We start from the raw sequence: 19,767 nt of genomic DNA on the forward strand, positions 1-19,767 counted from the left end.
AAGAATTTCAAGCCAACTTTATGAAACCTAGGATGCTGCATAGATTTTCCTTATTTTTAGTATTGAGTAGATTATTGAGGCAGTGATGAGTTTCACGATGCTCTGAACTTTACCTATTTTCCTAGGGTCTATAGATGTTTTAAAAATACTATGTTTTCTTGGAGTGAAGGTATATTAGTTTATCTTAGAATGAGTTTTGTGGAATCTCCACTGAGTCTTTGTTTCACAATCTTGTATACTGTTAGAAAATTGTATGTTTGTTTATTACCACTGTGAAATCATGTAATTCTTGGACCTTTAATGAAAATTGTAAAAGAGCAGAGTTGAAATTCTCATAGTAGAAAAGATTTTCTTTTATAAAAATATTAAGCTAGTTTTTTGAAACAGTGGTATTAAGTTGGTGCTTAGAGAGCTTAAGGGCTTCCCTGGTGGCTCAGTGGGTAAAGAGTCTGCCTGCAATGAGGGAGACCTGGGTTTGATCCCTGGGTTGGAAAGATCCTCTGAAAAAGGAAATGGCAACCCACTCCAGTATTCTTGACTGGAGAATCCCATGAACAGAGGAGCCTGGCGGGCTACAGTCCATGGGGTAACAAAGAGTTGGATACAACTGAGTGACTAACACTTTTCACTTTCTCAGGAAGTTTAAAAGTTAATATAAATGTGAGAAAACTGAACCTTTCAAATGATTTAATGTAAAGATTTTATCAGTCTTAATTTTTACTTTTTCATGCAAGTTTATGCATTTATCTCAGTAATCATTTGTTTACTATTATAGGGAGGTGCAGTGGCAGGAAACGTGGCTCATATTCTGGACTCAAATCATGGAAAGGTTAGTTTGCCCCAATTCAGGGGAATGTTTTACTTGTTAAATAATATTATTGATGAATGAGTAATTTTTTTTCTTAAGCTCAGGGGTTGCATCATATTCAGTATAGTACAATTTTTCATCACTTTGAAAGTCAAGGAGCTGTAAAGAGAATTGGTTAACACTCTCTTTTCTCTTATGTAGAAGGCATTACTGTACACTGCAGTAAATCAGTTGGCTATGGGAAGCAATTCAGCAGAAGATGAGAAAAATACTGCACTAAAGACCATTCAGAAGGCAGCTCTCCTTTCTCCAGGTGAGTATAATATAATCCATTTCATTCATAGGATTCTGTCCATCTTGCATTTGTGAAGCAAAGTTTGTACTTTTATGAAATGAGAGAATTTTAAATTATTTTAAGATCTTGCATATCATTTGATTATCTGCATTCAGCTACTGATACTTGAGAGATAATTAGTTACTGGAGCAGGCTCAGAGGAATATCTCTTTAAAGATAGGTCATTAACCATTATTGAAAATCTGATTTATATACTTTCAAGAAGTAGTTTTATGTCTGTTTTCCCATCAGTCAGGTTTAATGAGGTTTATCTATAGCTACTAAATTATTTAATAAATATGTTTAGTTACTTTTATGTGTAGTTAGTTTCTTGAAGAGTGGAGATATGTATTCTGTTGTAACTGTTAGAACCGACAGGGTGCTGACCTCACCTGAACTAACCTCTTCTCAGTTCTAACCAGAATTATATGTGTACCATTGATCACCAAAGGCCCGAGGAATTGCTATAAATGGCATCAGCTTTCTTCCATTACTACTACTGGAAAAATGCTTTAGAGAACTGGAAAGTCTTGCAAAGTAGGGTTATGGGGTGTATTTTTACAAAATATTGTTTTTAATATAAAACATAAGCTTTAAACAATATATTCCACCAGAGCACTTCAAACATTTGTTTGATCAGAATGCTATTGCTTTTGGCCAGGGACTGTGGGAAACATTGTACAAAGAACAGATTTGATGTCATCCTCACAATAAATTATAAAGCTTGTAACTAAACTTCAGAGATTATTTTATAAAACAAGTAGACAGACCTGTCCTTGTTTATTTTTTCTTTCATTTTTGAAATAGAATAAAAAGGAACATAAATACTTGGTTTTGTCTGTGTTACATGTTAGGTAAGTGTCTGATTTTTAAAAGTGTTCTCAAGCAAGTTATTAGGTATAGAATTGCTCTCAAGAATTCTTACTGTGGATCTAGAATGATTGATGTAAGTCTTGGATTATGTAAGTGAGATACACTTAAGAAAGGTGAGATTGCCCAGGAAAGTGAATGTAATTGTAGTTATGTGTAGTGGCTGTATACCTAGGCTCTATTGATCTGTAGTTAAACAAAGTTTTGATAGATGGTACTCCAAGGAATCTTTTCAGAAATTTAAATGTAATCCCAAGAATTTATTTATTTATTTATTTATTTTTTTGTGCTTCAAGTCCACTTTATTTTTTTTTTAATTTTATTTTATTTTTAAACTTTACATAATTGTATTAGTTTTGCCAAATATAAAAATGAATCCACCACAGGTATACATGTGTTCCCCATCCTGAACCCTCCTCCCTCCTCCCTCCCCATTCCATCCCTCTGGGTCGTCCCAGTGCACCAGCCCCAAGCATCCAGTATCGTGCATCGAACCTGGACTGGCAACTCGTTTCATACATGATATTTTACATGTTTCAATGCCATTCTCCCAAATCTTCCCACCCTCTCCCTCTCTCACAGAATCCATAAGACTGTTCTATACATCAGTGTCTCTTTTGCTGTCTTGTACACAAGGTTATTGTTTCCATCTTTCTAAATTCCATATATATGCGTTAGTATACTGTATTGGTGTTTTTCTTTCTGGCTTACTTCACTCTGTATAATAGGCTCCAGTTTCATCCACCTCATTAGAACTGATTCAAAGGTATTCTTTTTAATGGCTGAGTAATACTCCATTGTGTATATGTACCATAGCTTTCTTATCCATTCATCTGCTGATGGACAGCTAGGTTGCTTCCATGTCCTGGCTATTATAAACAGTGCTGCGATGAACATTGGGGTACACGTGTCTCTTTCCCTTCTGGTTTCCTCAGTGTGTATGCCCAGCAGTGGGACTGCTGGATCATAAGGCAGGTCTATTTCCAGTTTTTTAAGGAATCTCCACACTGTTCTCCATAGAGGCTGTACTAGTTTGCATTCCCACCAATAGTGTAAGAGGGTTCCCTTTTCTCCACACCCTCTCCATCATTTATTACTTGTAGACTTTTGGATCGCAGCCATTCTGACTGGTGTGAAATGGTACCTCATAGTGGTTTTGATTTGCATTTCTCTGATAATGAGTGATGTTGAGCATCTTTTCATGTGTTTGTTAGCCATCTGTATGTCTTCTTTGGAGAAATGTCTATTTAGTTCTTTGGCCCATTTTTTGATTGGGTCATTTATTTTTCTGGAGTTGAGCTGTAGGAGTTGCTTGTATATTCTCGAGATTAGTTGTTTGTCAGTTGCTTCATTTGCTATTATCTTCTCCCATTCTGAAGGCTGTCTTTCCACCTTGCTAATAGTTTCCTTTGATGTGCAGAAGCTTTTAAGGTTAATTAGGTCCCATTTGTTTATTTTGGAAGAATCAATATAGTGAAAATGAGTATACTACCCAAAGCAATCTATAGATTCAATGCAATCCCTATCAAGCTACCAACAGCATTCTTCACAGAGCTAGAACAAATAATTTCACAATTTGTATGGAAATACAAAAAACCTTGAATAGCCAAAGCGATCTTGAGAAAGAAGAATGGAACTGGAGGAATCAACCTACCTGAGTTCAGGCTCTACTACAAAGCCACAGTTATCAAGACAGTATGGTCCTGGCACAAAGACAGAAATATAGATCAATGGAACAAAATAGAAAGCCCAGAGATAAATCCACGCACATATGAACACCTTATCTTTGACAAAGGAGGCAAGAATATACAATGGATTAAAGACAATCTCTTTAACAAGTGGTGCTGGGAAATCTGGTCAACCACTTGTAAAAGAATGAAACTAGAACACTTTCTAACACCATACACAAAAATAAACTCAAAATGGATTAAAGATCTCAACGTAAGACCAGAAACTATAAAACTCCTAGAGGAGAACATAGGCAAAACACTCTCTGACATACATCACAGCAGGATCCTCTATGACCCACCTCCCAGAATATTGGAAATAAAAGCAAAAATAAATGTAATCCCAAGAATTTAGAGTTGAATGGAAAGAAATCCAATGTCTGTTAGATTAATGATTCTGTGATATTAAAAGATATGTTTAGCCAAGTATATGAAAAACATTAGATTTCTAGTATAATATATGTATATATGTGTGTATATGTATACCTATTTGTATATATGTATACTAATTATCACTTTGTTTCATAAGGAATTTGAGTTGCTGGTTATTTCTAGATGAGAAAACAACAATTCTTCTGAACTATTTATGGCAAGAGAAATTGCTTCCAGCTAATGTCTATCCCTCCCCCCAAAATCTAAACTATACAGTACCCTAAGAGCCTTAAATGAGTTGTTCATTTAATCTTAGAAATATAGAAATTGAATCCACTTCAGTTGAAATTACAGAATATTACACCTCAGGGCACCTGAACTGTCATTTAATTTAGATGCCTTGTTTTATAAAAGTGTGTGTTCCAAAGGGAAGGTAGCTGCACAGTTAATTAGTGGCATTGTTAGACGTAAAACCACAGGCCTAAGACTCAGTCATGTGCCTTTCATTATATAGTATTCAGATCGCTTCATAAATTCTTGGATATGGTCCCCATTTTCTTATTCTGGATTTGATGTTCTATGATATTTAAAATAAGCTAGTCATTATCTTCACTTTCATGCATTGGGGAAGGAAATGGCAACCCACTCCAGTGTTCTTGCCTGGAGAATCCCATGGGTGGGGAGCCTGGTGGGCTGCCGTCTATGGGGTCGCACAGAGTCGGACACGACTGAAGTGACTTAGTAGTAGCAGTCATTATCCAGGCAGAAACTGTTTTGTAATATCAAGATAAGTACTTAATTTTTTGTAAAAATTTTTGGTCTTCATAACATTTCTAATGATTCTTGTATAATCTATAAATGAAATAGATCTACTTCAGACATTTGATAGACGGTATATGTTGGATGGGGCAGTTAGATAAGAAAAAATTAAAATCTAGAGCTAAGGAGTATGTTTAAATGACTGTGCTGTTAACTGGAACCTCTTGTAGGATTTTAAAATTATCCGTTTTTTCTTTAAGGGCAAACGGACTGAAAATATTAACCTGTAAAATATTATTTGTGAAATACAAGACCAAGCAAATAAAAAAACCTAAATTCTAAATCCGAGTTCAGCTTTCTATTTCACAATTAACTCTTGAAAAGAGTCTGTACTCATAATCTCTTTTATTACCTCTCAACTCACCACTATCAAGGTGTGAAGGAAGGAAAAAAAGATCAAATAAATGAAGGGATATATAATCAAAATTGCTTCACTTGGAATGATAAAGTGACTTTCATGTTTGGCTATTAGAACATAGGTAAAATGGAGTTGTCTTGAGGTTTTCCTTTGCTTCAAACTTTTCTTAAGAACTGAGAAATTGTTACCTTGCTTTTCCTATGACTGAGCCTTTAGTATAGGGACAGAGTGATGAACACAACTGAGACTTGTCCTTGGAATTCAGTGAATGTGACTGTAATTAACCTTCCACAACAGCATAGTACTCTAGGCACTGCTCATGTAACCAGCAGTGGAAGAAGAGTTTAATAGGATATTTCTTATCCTCTGATGTGTTTGGAAAAAACGGCAAATCTTGAAGGATGGATATAGTATTGTGTCTTATGAGTTAGTTTTTCTTTAAGAAAATAGAACTTTTCTGTAGATAACATTTTTTTATTTTATTTTTTGGTGTTTATAAACTCTTACTTTCAGTTTTGGTAGTTTTTCAGCAGCATGTTGATATCGACAAGCCTCCTAATTGTATTTCTTATGTCTAGGTGATCCTGCTGTCTGGGCTGGGCTGATGGCAGCTTGTCATGCTGATGATACACTGGCTGTAGTGAGCAGCACTCAGCCAAAGAGGATGGATTTATACTTGGCACTGTTATCTGCTGTTTCTGCTTCAAGTAAGTTTGAAAAAGCATTTAATACATGATATATTCAAGATAAAGTATTCAGAAGGATATTGCCAAAAGCTATTAGGCAGAATTAGCCATGCATGAAAGGCTATTATATTCTCATCTAACAAAGCTTAAAAACAAGACAAAATGGTCAAATCATTTTTAAGGAGTTTATCTGCATTCAGAACAAAGCTTAAGAACATTATAGGAACAGAACTATCCAGCATTCAGCAAGGTAAAATTCACTATGTCTGGTATCCAGATAAGACTTGATAAGCATGCAAACAAGTGGAAAAATACCACCCATGATGAGGAGGAAAATCAATCAATAGAAACAGATCGACAAAAGACACAAAGTAGAAATCTCTTTAACATGTAATTAGCTGTTTAAAGCACATACGACAATAGCACAGAGGCCAGGAGGAGAAAATGGAAGTATTTTTTGTAAAGGTTTTATACTACAAGTGGTAAAATATTACAGTCATCTGTAAGTATTCAGGGGGATTTGTTCTGTGACCTCCCTCAGATATCAAAATCCACTGATGCACAACTCTTATATAAAATGATGTATAATAGTTGACTCTGCTTGTCCGTGGGTTCCATATCTACAGATACAGAGGGCCAAGTGTACTTAAAGTTAGATGGTGACAGGTTGACGATAAATACTCTAAACTTTAAAGTAGATACTAAAAAAATAGTTATAAGTTTGCAATAAGCCACTGAAGTAGAAAAAAATGGGGTATAAAAAATAATCCAAGAAAGGAAGAAAAGAGAACATTGAATAAAGAGAGAACAACAGCACAATAGAGTTCAGTTCAGTTCAGTTGCTCAGTCATGTCTGACTCTTTGCGACCCCGTGAATTGCAGCACGCCAAGCCTCCCTGTCCATCACCAACTCCCGGAGTTTACTCAAACTCACGTCCATCGAGTCAGTGATGCCATCCAGCCATCTCATCCTCTGTCGTCCCTTTCTCCTCCTGCCCCCAATCCCTCCCAGCATCAGGGTCTTTTCCAATGAGTCAACTCTTCGCATGAGGTGGCCAAAGTACTGGAGTTTCAGCTTTAGCATCATTCCTTCCAAAGAAATCCCAGGGCTGATCTCCTTCAGAATGGACTGGTTGGATCTCCTTGCAGTCCAAGGGACTCTCAAGAGTCTTCTCCAACACCACAGTTCAAAAGCATCAATTCTTCGGCGCTCAGCCTTCTTCACAGTCCAACTCTCACATCCATATATGACCGCAGGAAAAACCATAGCTTTGACTAGACGGACCTTTGTTGGCAAAGTAATGTCTCTGCTTTTCAATATGCTATCCAGGTTGGTCATACCTTTCCTTCCAAGGAGTAAGCGTCTTTTAATTTCATGGCTGCAGTCACCATCTGTAGTGATTTTGGAGCCCAAAAAAATAAAGTCTGACACTGTTTCCACTGTTTCCACTGTTTCCCCATCTATTTCCCATGAAGTGATGGGACCAGATGCCGTGATCTTCGTTTTCTGAATGTTGAGCTTTAAGCCAACTTTTTCACTTTCCACTTTCACCTTCATCAAGAGGCTTTTTAGTTCCTCTTCACTCTCTGCCATAAGGGTGGTGTCATCTGCATATCTGAGGTTATTGATATTTCTCCCAGCAATCTTGATTCCAGCTTGTGCTCCCTCCAGCCCAGTGTTTCTCAAGATGTACTCTGCATATAAGTTAAATAAGCAGGGTGACAATGTACAGCCTTGACGTACTCCTTTTCCTATTTGGAACCGTCTGTTGTTCCATGTCCAGTTCTAACTGTTGCTTCTTGACCTGCATACAGATTTCTCAAGAGGCATGTCAGGTGGTCTGGAATTCCCATCTCTTTCAGAATTTTCCAGTTTATTGTGATCCACACAGTCAAAGGCTTTGGCATAGTCAATAAAGCAGAAATAGATGTTTTTCTGGAACTCTCTTGCTTTTTCGATGATCCAGCGGATGTTGGCAATTTGATCTCTGGTTCCTCTGCCTTTTCTAAAACCAGCTTGAACATCAGGAAATTCACGGTTCACGTATTGCTGAAGCCTGGCTTGGAGAATTTTAAGCATTACTTTACTAGCATGTGAAATGAGTGCAATTGTGCGGTAGTTTGAGCATTCTTTGGCATTGCCTTTCTTTGGGATTGGAATGAAAAGTGACCTTTTCCAGTCCTGTGGCCACTGCTGAGTTTTCCAAATTTGCTGGCATATTGAGTGCAGCACTTTCACAGCATCATCTTTCAGGATTTGAAATAGCTCAACTGGAATTCCATCACCTCCACTAGCTTTGTTCGTAGTGATGTTTTCTAAGGCCCACTTGACTTCACATTCCAGGATGTCTGGCTCTAGGTCAGTGATCACACCATCGTGATTATCTGGGTCGTGAAGATCTTTTTTGTACAGTTCTTCTGTGTATTCTTGCCACCTCTTCTTAATATCTTCTGCTTCTGTTAGGTCCATACCATTTCTGTCCTTTATCAAGCCCATCTTTGCATGAAATGTTCCTTTGGTATCTCTAATTTTCTTGAAGAGATCTCTAGTCTTTCCATTCTGTTGTTTTTCTCTATTTAAACCCAACCAAATCAATAATCAAGTTATGTATAAATGCTCTAAGTACCCCAGTTAAAAGGCAGATTAACAGGTTGGATAAAAAAGCAAGAGCTTTTACTGCTTAAAGGAAACATAGCAAAATATAGACCTATATTTTAAGACAAAAGTAATCTCATGCTATCTATAAAATATCTATAAAATAGATAAACAACAAGCACCTGCCTTGTATAAAATAGGTAAACAAGGACCTGCCTTATAACACAGGTGAGCTATATTTAATGTCTTGTGCATGTGTGCTTAGTCATTTCAGTCGTGTCTGACCTTTTGCGACCCTATGGACTGTAGCCCACCAAGCTCCTCTGTCCATGGGATTCTCCAGGCAAGAATACTGAAGTAGGTTGCCATGCCCTCCTCTGGGGGATCTTTCCCACCCAGGGATTGAATGTGGGTCTCCTGCATCTTCTGCATCGCAGGCAGATTCTTTACCACTGAGCCACCAGGGAAGCCCTTTAATAACTTGTAATAACCTATAATGGAAAAGAATCTGAAAAAGAATATATATGTTTTATATATATATACATGTGTGTGTATATACACACACATATGTAGATATGTATAACTGAATCACTTCTTTGTATACCTTAAACATTGTAAATCAGCTATATATCTATTTAAAAAAAGATTTTAAAAAAGACAAAAATGATCTAGCAAATTAGAGAATGGTAAAAGACTCTTGCAAGTCCTTTGGACTGCAAGGAGATCCAACCAGTCCATCCTAAAGGAGACCAGTCCTGGGTGTTCATTGGAAGGACTGATGCTGAGGCTGAAACTCCAATACTTTGGCCACCTCATGCGAAGAGTTGACTCATTGGAAAAGACCCTGTTGCTGGGAGGGATTCGGGGCAGGAGGAGAAGGGGACAACAGAGGATGAGATGGCTGAATGGCATCACCGACTCGATGGACATGAGTTTGGGTGAACTCCGGGAGTTGGTGATGGACAGGGAGGCCTGGCGTGGTGCAATTCATGGGGTTGCAAAGAGTTGGACACAACTGAGTGACTGTACTGAAAAGGTACACTATGCCAGTACTAATCAGAAGAAAGCTGGAGTGCCACAACTAAGACCCAACGCAGCCAGGTAAGTAAATAAATATTTAAGAAAAGAAAAATTTCAAACAAATTAAGGTTTCAGAGCAAAGAATATTTCCAGTAATAAGGAGGGACATTTCACATTGGAATCAGTTTATCAAGAGGACAGTTTAGGCACCAAGTAACAAACCTTCAAAACACATAAAATCCATGTGGTTTTTCCCAATAAAATAGATAGGAAAAATGAAAAATTATGGAAAAATATACTTATGGAACTGAAACTTGAAGAACTGAAAAGAGAGATCAACAAATTCATAATTACAGAGATTTAACAGTCTTGATAATTGATAGAAAAATTGGATAGGAAATTAGTAAAGATACAGTAAAAGCTTGAACAATATCAACCAGCTTGACCCAGTTGTCATTTATAGGAAGGTACTCCTAACAATAGCAGAAGGTGTTTTTTTGTCAAGTATACACAGACTGTTTGCCTATGTATATCATATTATGGGGGCTTCCCTGGTGGCTCAGCCAATAAAGAATCCGCCTGCAATGCTGGAGACCTAGTTTCGATCCCTGGGTTGGGAAGATCCCCTGGAGAAGGAAATGGTTACCCACTCCAGTATTCTGGCCTGGAGAATTCCAGGGACTGTATAGTAGTCCATGGGTTTGCAAAGAGTCAGACATGACTGAGAAACTTTCACCACTATATCATATTATGAGCCATTAAGCAAATCTAAATAAATTTTAAAAATTAAAATCATACAGAGTATGTTATCTTAATACAGTTGAATTAATTTAAGAATCAATAACAATAAATCTGGAAAATTCTCAAATATTCAAAAATTTAGCTATACTTACTATTTTTTCATGTGTTTATTTGTGTGTTCTGTTTTGTCAAATGTGTCAGATAGTTCATCAAAACTTTAAGTAGGCTTTTTTCTTGTATTGAGTATAAAGACTTCCTCTGTATGTTTTACATTGAAATCACTTATCAAATATAAGTTTTGCAAATATTGAATCACAAAAAAAAAAAAAATTTTAATAGACTTTCAAATAATCCAGGTCAAAGAATGAAGCAGGAGGGAAATTAGAAAGTATTTTGAACTGAATGAAAGTGAAAAATCAATATATAAAATCCTGTGACGCTACTCAAGTACTGCTTATAAGAAAATTTTAGCACTAAGTGTCTACATCAGGAAATAAGAAGGGCCTCAAATTGATGATCTCAACTTCTCCCTTGAGAAAGTAGAAACTAGAAAGGGAAATTAAACCAAAGTAAGCAGAATAAAAGAAAATAAAGAGTAGAGATCTGTGAAATAGAAAACAGAAAATCAACGAAAGCAAAACCTAGTTCTTTGAGATCAATGAAATTGATAAATCTCTAGCCAAGCATCAGGAAAAAATTGTCAGGAATGAGAGAGGATACATCTCTATAGCTATTAAAAGGCTCATAGTGAAAGTGAAAGTGGCTCAGTTGTGTCTGACTCTTTGCAACCCCATGGACTGTAGTCCACGGAATTCTCCAGGCCAGAATACTGGAGTGGGTGGCCTTTCCCTTCTCCAGGGGATCTTGCCAACCCAGGGGTTGAACCCAGGTCTCCCGCATTGCAGGTGGATTCTTTTACCAACTGAGCCACAAGGGAAGCCCAAAAAGGCTCATAAGAGAATCTTAAGAACAATTTTATGCCCCTAAATTTGGCAATGCTGATGAAATGGATAAATTCTTTAAAAGACAGCTCACTTAAGAAGAAATAAACTGAATAGCTTTATATCTATCAAAGAGACTGAATTTATAGTTAAAAATCTTCTTATATAGAAACCTCCAGGGCCAGATAGAATTCTACCAAACACTGAAGTAAAAAATAATACCAGCTCTATACAACTCTTCCAGAAAATTGAAAAGGTAGTGACATTGCCTAACTTCTGCTGAATACCAAAACTAGAGAAAGGCATTACAAGCAAACTACAAAAACTACAGATGCAGACATTTATAACAAAACTTTCACAATTCAAATCCAGTAACACACAAAAAAGATAGTAGTATATCATGATCAAGTGGGATTTATTCTAGGAATGCAAGGTTGCTTTAATATTTGAAAATGAATGTAAAATTTACCATATTAAATGCTATAAAACATGCCAAAGAGTTTATACTTTATGATTTGATTTATATGAAATTCAAGTAATACAAACTGACCTATTGTGAGAGAAAATAATGAGTGCTGGGGACAGAGGGAAAGAGGAGAGGCGGGTTGGGGACAGGAAGGATTACCAAGGAGTAAGAGCAAGCTATTCATGATGGTGGATGCATTTATTATCTTGATAGTCGTGATAGTTCATAGATAGATGCTTATGTCAAAAGTTATCAGATTTATAGTTTGAATATGTACAGTTTATCATATGTCAATTATATTGCAATAAATCTTTACTTTTTTCATTGAATTATTTTCAGTTTTACTGGAGACTGATTTTTTTTTAATGTAAGTCACAAATATAAAAAGTCTTAAGTTATTCAGCCACAAATATTCCTACTATGAAACTTTTCAGAAACCTGTCTCATGTTGAGATAGTCTGTGATATTCCAGTGGTATGTGTAAAAGTTGTATTGCATGGTAAGTTTAATTGTCATACTTAATAACTAATTACTTCTCAGAGAACACATTATAAACTGCAGAAAAAAGTTTTAACATTGACTTGTTTTATTGTAGTTAAAGACAAAGAATTCTTTGAAAATTACAACCAGTCTCTTGAAAGGTGGTCTCTCTCTCAAGCTGTCACTGGTCTAATAGACACAGGAAGAATATCCGAAGCTGAAGCCCTCTGTACAAAGGTATTTTTATGGAATCGAGACTCATGAATTCTTATCCTACTTGGAAAATAACTTCAAAAATAGAGTGCACATTATTTAGAGAGCATTTGGTTGTGATAGTGGTGGTGATGATGATGAAGATAATACCCAGTATTAACTGAGTACTTACTGTAGGCTAGTTAATACATTTAGCAGTTTGTATTTGACCTTCACAACAATCCTGTGATTTAGGTATTTATTATTATCCCCATTTATACAAAAGAGAAAACTAAGGCTTAAAGAGTGTAACTAATTTGTATAAGAGTTCACAGGTAGAAATTGACAGACTTGCTGTTTAAGCTCACATGTGTCTGACTCTTGAGACTCAAAGTTGAATTTATTTGGGGTATTTCTTATGGAAGTAGTATTTTCCTTTGATTTCTAGTTACTCTCTTTAGAATGCTATGTTTTCCAGCATCCCTGCATTTCCCCAAAATTCTGAACCATATAGAATCATGGGGACTGTTAAGTGGGTGACTGAAATTATTGAGTAATCAGTTTTTACCTACCTGGATTGTAGTCTCTGTGAGTAAATTCTTAGACTTTGCCTGACCCATAGTAGAGGCTCAATAAATATTTATTGAATGAACAAATCAGTTTTATAAACCTACTCAGAAATAACTTAATGAATAAGGAGAGTTTTAGACATCACTTTTCCTGAAAACACTTTTTTTTTTTTTCCATAAATACTTACCCAGGAGATTGTGTTGTTTTTCTAGAAATGTTTTTTGAAAGATCACTATGAATTTTACAGAGAAAGAGGAATGGATCTTTGAAGATCCCTTTGGTCCTTGAGTTCTCTGAAAAGCAGAATCATACATTCTCTTTTATTTAAGAAATTCCATCTAGGTTCAGGACAGTTCAGTATAATACAGTGAATGTTAAGTGAGCGTAAATTGGCAGTTGCTTCTTACTCTCTCTGACAGAGTAAGGGTTACTTTTATGAACCTTTCCTCATCATTTTAAGGTTCCAATCTCTTACTTAGAAGAAAGCAATCACATACCTTTCAGAAATAAGGACATTTAGAACTATGACCTAATAGAAGATAAAGAATTAGGTTATTGAGAGACAGACAATAAAGAAAGATATGTCTAAAACAATAGTGGAAGGATTTGCTTGGAGAACTAGCCTTAACTTCTTGTATGTGTATATTGCGGATATATATTACATATGTTACATATATATTACATACATATACATATTGTATAATAATTATAATACATATATACATATAAACAACATATACATTTATAAATATATATATATATACACATACATACAATACTTTTATGTCTATGTATGTGTTTTAAGGTATAAATAAATGGCTTAGGGAAATATGTATAAGAAGTCTGTGCCTGGAGGAAGGACAATGTGTATCTTTATTAAGATGTTGAGAAAGGAAAAAAATTATAGCTCTTTCCTTCTTACATAGTATGCATATGCTCAGTTGCTTCAGTCATGTCCAACTCTTTGCAACCCTATGGACTATAGCCCTCCAGGCTTCTCTGTCCATGGGATTCTCCAGGCAAGAATACTGGAGTAGGTTGCCATGCCCTCCTCCAGGGGACGTTCCTGACCCAGGGATCAAACACGTGTCTCCTGAATCTCTGGCATTGCAGGCGGACTCTTTACTTCTGAGTCACCAGGGAAGCCCCTCTTACATAACACAGTTTCTTCCAAATAAGGGGTAATACTAGCCTTCACTGTTAATTTTATATTTTCTTAGTTCAGCTATTTATATGCAGACTCTAAATTTTTCAGGCTATCACCTAAGAATAAACCATCAAAGGAACGTACTAAATCTAAGAGTGACAATTTATAAACTACAGTAGTAGTATTACTGATTTTAGAGTTTATTTAAGTATAGAGTTTGATATTCCCAAGATGATCAGTGTTCTTTTTTTACTTTTGCTGTTATTTTTTAATAAGAAAAGGTTAAATTCAGGTTGGTTTTTTTTTTTTTCCAGTATGGAGAATAGCTTAATTGCCTTTTACATTAAACATTTCAGAACCTGTTTCACGAATTTCTGTTTGGGGTTTGATTTTTAGAATTTAAAAAGTAACCCTGATCAACCAGCTATTATCTTACTCTTGAGACAAGTTCAATGTAAACCACTCCTGGAGTCACGAAAACCTCTCCCAGACACTGTACTTGAAGAGCTGCAAAAAACAGTCATGTCCAACTCAACCTCTGTTCCCGCTTGGCAGGTAAATTTTCTCTTTTGTTATGTGAGTCCTGGGGCTGGTGCACTGGGATGACCCAGAGGGATGGTATGGGGAGGGAGGTGGGAGGAGGGGTTCAGGATTGGGAACATGTGTACACCCATGGCAGATTCATGTTGATGTATGGCAAAACCAATACAATATTGTAAAGTTAAAAAAATAAATAAATAAATAATAAAAATTTAAGCAAAACTATTATTAAAAAAATGCTCTGTGATGTTCAGTGAGGTCAAGAGTGTGCCCCGCTTTTGTCTTGCCTTAAAACCCACTGTGTCTCTCGTTTTCACACAGTAGTTAATAGGTGGTTAATATCTCTCATTAACCACAATAGTTAGAGAAACTAAAGAAGTTGATTATTCATTAAGGATCTGCTGCTGCATGGCTTTAAAGCGTTTAAAATCGCTGGTTATAAACCTTTCCATTTAAAACAGTGTTGAAAATAATGTCTTTTATAAGGAGTTGATGTAAGAGAGCTAAGTGTTACAAACATAATAAGCTTGCCGTAGTGGTGCTTAACTCTCCCTTTAGAGGCGATGTGTGTAGCTTTTCCTTAGCTCCTTTACAGGTAACCTGTATCTAAGATTCTAATGGGTTTTCGGTGCCTTCAGAAATAGTTATTTTCAGGATTGATGCCTGAATCCCTAAGCTGTCAGCCCTTTTAGCTGGCTCTGCTTACCACAATGACAAGTACATAATGATCACTACCTACTTTATTCTTATTGATACTAAAATACAAAAAGCATATATATTGCTCAACTTGTTACAGTTCTTTCTGTGCCCTGAGACAGTATCTAGGGGACTTTTTGACACAGGTTTTACAGAAGTTTGTTTTACTACAGTTCTTCATTTGATCTTTTGTTCTATGAATGTTTTGATGTCCTGTTTAAAAAGATTATCTAATGGTGTAAAATAGTTGGATTACACACATTAAGCTTCCTTTTTACTCTAATCCTTGAAGAAGGATGGTGCTTTTATCCCCCTCTCAGAGTAAATTTGCCATATGAGACTTAACATACTTTAATTCTAAGGTCAACTGGATATTGATGATCTCATGTTCTTTATCAAGGGGAAAAGCACTTTGTCAAACTAAAAGGGAAAAATTAAAGGATAAATTATGCAGTAAATAAAGTCTTAAGAGATAGCATATGTGTTTTCTTTTATACCATGATATAATTCACAAAGAATAGAATGTAAAAATCTTACTATATATGTAAGTACTTTTAACCATTGCTTACATCAAGATGTAGGGATTTCCCAGGTGGCTCAGTGGTAAAGAATCTGCCAATGCAGGAGACACAGGAGACTCAGGTTTGATTCCTGGGTTGGGAATATCCCTGGAGAAGGAAATGACAACTCACTCTAGTATTCTTGCCTGGGAAATCCCATGGACAGAGGAGCCAGGCAGGCTACGGTCAGTAGGGTCACAAAGAGTTGACACAGCTTAGTGACTGAACACACACATATCAAGGTATAGAGTAGTTCCTGCAACCTAGTGGCCTCCTCTGTTGTTTAGTTGCTAAGTGTACCCAACCCTTTTGTGACCCCCATGAACTGTATCCTGCCAGTCTCCTCTGTACGTGGGATTTCCCAGGCAAGAATACTGCAGTAGGTTGCCATTTCCTTCTCTGTGGGATCTTCCCTACCCAGGGATCAAACCAACATCTCCTGCACTGGCATGTAGCTTCTTTACTGCTGAGCCACCAGGGAAGCCCATATAAATTAATTCTAGAAAGAATGATTGTCAGGATAAACTAAAGATAAGGACAGAGAATCATATATTATTTGTTAGAATTCACTGCCACTACTTTATACCTTACCTTTATACTTTTAAAATATTTTACCTCACCAAGGTTTGAAAGAACTTAGCTTTAGATATAGTGGAATATTAAGCAAGTGTCAGGTTATATCTTAAGATGCTCTGATGTTTTCTTCTGTTGACAATTGAAGGCAAATTGTCTTGGTTTCTGAATTAATCTGGCACTGAAATGTGTTAGTTTCACAATTGTGTATGATTTTAGGGAAAAAAGGAATATTGCAAGACGTGATAAATGTATCCCTGGTGGCTCAGACGGTAAAGCATCTGCCTACAATGTGGGAGACCCAGTTTCAATCCCTGGGTCGGGAAGTCCCCTGGAGAGGGAAATGGCACCCTACTCCAGTACTCTTGCCTGGAAAAATCCCATGGACAGAGGAGCCTGATAGGCTACAGTCCATGGGGTCGCAAGGAGTTGGACAGGACTGAGTGACTTCACTTTCACTTTGATAAACATGGTGTTAGCCTTTTTCTCTAGCAGTACAGGACTGAAGACACGTTGGAATTAAGGTTGGGTATTTCTAACTGGCCATTAAATCCTGTACATACAAAGCCCCTGCAGGAAACCATAAAAGGCAATAAGAATTAATAGGATTCTAGAAAAATATTCTGCCCACATCCCTACTGAATAGGCACCTCAGTCATACTACCATTTTGGAATTGGTGTACCTTGCATGAAGGCCAGGTGTGTAACTGCATCTGCAGAGTCGTCATTTAAGTGTATTCTACTGCCGAAAGATTGGACATGGTTGCTGGTATTAACACAAATTGCTAACAAAAAGTTTTCAACTTGAATATACTACTAGCTGGTTATGTGATTTTAGTCCAGGTACACCCACTTCAGCTTCAGAGTCTTCATCTGAAACATGAGAGAGGAATTTTAGATAATATAATTACTGTAGAAGTCTTTTAAAAAATTATCAGTAAATATTCACTGTTCAGTTACTGTAGAAGTCTTTTAAAAAATTATCAGTAAATATTCACTGTTCAGCAGTTTAATGGAAGTACCATATAAGCAGTGGTACATTGTTGAAATAGGATCATGCTGAAGATCACTAATTAGTTTTAAGTACCGTCCTTACTTTACATACTGTTCACCTCCACACTATTAGATTTCTATGTCTGCTATATAGAATATGCCACATTCCATGGCCAAACTCTCCCTATAACTATTACATCTAATGGCTCATGAACTGCTGTCTTCAGAGTCTGTGCTTTGTTGTTCAGTCACTAAGGTGTGTCCGACTCCTTGCAACCCCATGGACTGTAGCACACCAGGCTTATCTGTCCTCCACTATCTCCTGTGCTAGATCCAAACAAAATTGAAACCTCAGATGAGGTTTCTGTTCCATATTGAAGTAGTTCCAGTTCATGGTCTCCTAGCTACCACTTCTCCATAACTGCAAACCATTTAAGATCTGACCTGCTATCCTGTTTGGCCCTCTGTCATCTTTGGGCATCATAACTTCTGTGACTTCCTGCAACCTAGTGGCTTCCCCCATGCCTCTCCCTTTGTGACTCCCCCTGTGTCAAAAAAAGAAGGCGGCAGAACCACTATTATGACTTATATCACTTCTGTCTAATTTTGCCTGTTTTTAAACTTGATATATATGGAATATCTTTTTGTATGTGGTTACTTTCATTCAACATCATGTCCATGAAGTTCATTTAGTTGTTTCATGTAGCCATAGTTTTTTTTTCACTTATTTTTATGAATAATATACTGTAAGATATCCCTTTTACTGTTGATAGACATTTGGATTACAGTTGACCCTTGAACAGCATGGGTCTGAACTGCATGAGTCCAGTTATACATGGCTATTTTTCAGTAGTCCGTGGTTGGTTCAGTCCTTGCAACCATGAGTACAGAGGCTGACTGTAAGTTACATCCATGTTGTTCAAAGGTAACTGGGTGTCCAGGTTTTGGCTGTTATAACGCTGCTGGGATATGCCTTTTGTTGGGTGATAATTTCATGAACAGAGAAGCCCGGCAGGCTATAGTCCAAGGGATTGCAGAGAGTCAGACGACTGAGCTACTAGCACTTTTGCTTTTTCTTTTCATAGTGAAAATGTGTTCACTTTAGTAGATCCTGTCCAGTGTTTTTTTTAAAATGGGTTGTCAATTTATGTTTCCACCTGCAAATTATAAGCCTTCCAATTGCTGATATTGCTAGATGGTGATTATTATTTTCCCTTTTCAGTGGATATGTAGGAAATAAATAGTATCATATAGTGGTTTTAAGTGGAATTTGTGTGGTTAGTCGCTCGGTTATGTCCGACTCTTTGTGACCCTAGGGATGGTAGTCCGCCAGGCTCCTCTGTCCACGGGGATTCTCCAGGCAAGAATCCTGGAGTGGGTTGCCATGCCCTCCTCCAGGGCATCTTCCCAACCCAGGGATCAAACCCAGATCTCCTGCATTCCAGGTGGATTCTTTACCATCTGAGCCACCAGGGAAGCCCAAGAATACTGGAGTGGGTAGCCTATCCCTTCTCCAGTGGTTCTTCCTGACCCAGGAATTGAACCAGGGTCTCCTGCATTGCAAGTGGATTCTTCCCAGCTGAGTTACCAGGGAAGCCCTGACAGCTAAGTGGGATTTACCTAATGAAAAATGCTGTTGAGCACTTTTCATATGTTTATTGGATCTTTGAATATCTTATTTTTAAAGTACCATTTCTTTACTGTAGTTTTTAATGGCCTGTTATCTTGCTGAATTGTTGAAATTCATTATATTTTCTGGCTACAAGCACATTTTTGGATATCTTTATTGCAAATATTTTCGTAATGTTATTTTTTGATGAGTAGTTCTTAATCTCAGTGAAGTCCAATTTATTATTTTTTAATGGTTAATGTTTTACCAGGGTGTTCTACTTTAGTTTGTGAAGATTTTTTTCTGTTTTTCTTTAGAAACTGTTGTTCTGTCTTTCATATACAGGTCTATGATCCATCCTGGATTAATTTTTGTGAGTGTTGTAGGGTCAAGGTTCATTTTTTTCCTGTATGGATGTGTAATTGTTCTAGTACCATCCTTCGAAAAGACCATTATGTCCTCCACTGAATTGTCATGATGCTTTTGTTATAAATCAGGTGACTGGGTATGTGTGGTTTTTAGGGCTCTTTATTCTTTTTCTCCTTTTTCATTGATCTATTTGTTTATTATTGCTTATAGCTTTATAGTTTGTTTTGATGTGTGGAGGAAATATTAGGACCTCCAAACATTAAGACCTCCATTTTTGTTTTCCTTCAAGTTTATCTCAAC

At 36.7% G+C, this 19,767-nt stretch overlaps 1 protein-coding gene across 4 annotated transcripts in view; it reads left to right on the forward strand.

The window, feature by feature from the left end:
• Positions 1-19,767, forward strand: part of TTC37 (tetratricopeptide repeat domain 37) — a 104,643-nt gene that overhangs the window by 67,633 nt on the left and 17,243 nt on the right. For all 4 annotated transcript variants that reach the window (XM_045166806.1, XM_045166807.1, XM_045166805.1 and 1 more), the window contains 5 exons: positions 776-829; positions 1,010-1,121; positions 5,867-5,995; positions 12,334-12,455; positions 14,524-14,682. In XM_045166806.1, coding sequence (XP_045022741.1) covers positions 776-829; positions 1,010-1,121; positions 5,867-5,995; positions 12,334-12,455; positions 14,524-14,682 — 576 coding nt within the window. The remainder of the gene's footprint in view (positions 1-775; positions 830-1,009; positions 1,122-5,866; positions 5,996-12,333; positions 12,456-14,523; positions 14,683-19,767) is intronic.

This window comes from Bubalus bubalis, chromosome 9 (assembly GCF_019923935.1).
Source record: "Bubalus bubalis isolate 160015118507 breed Murrah chromosome 9, NDDB_SH_1, whole genome shotgun sequence".
NCBI classification, from domain to species: Eukaryota; Metazoa; Chordata; class Mammalia; order Artiodactyla; family Bovidae; genus Bubalus; species Bubalus bubalis.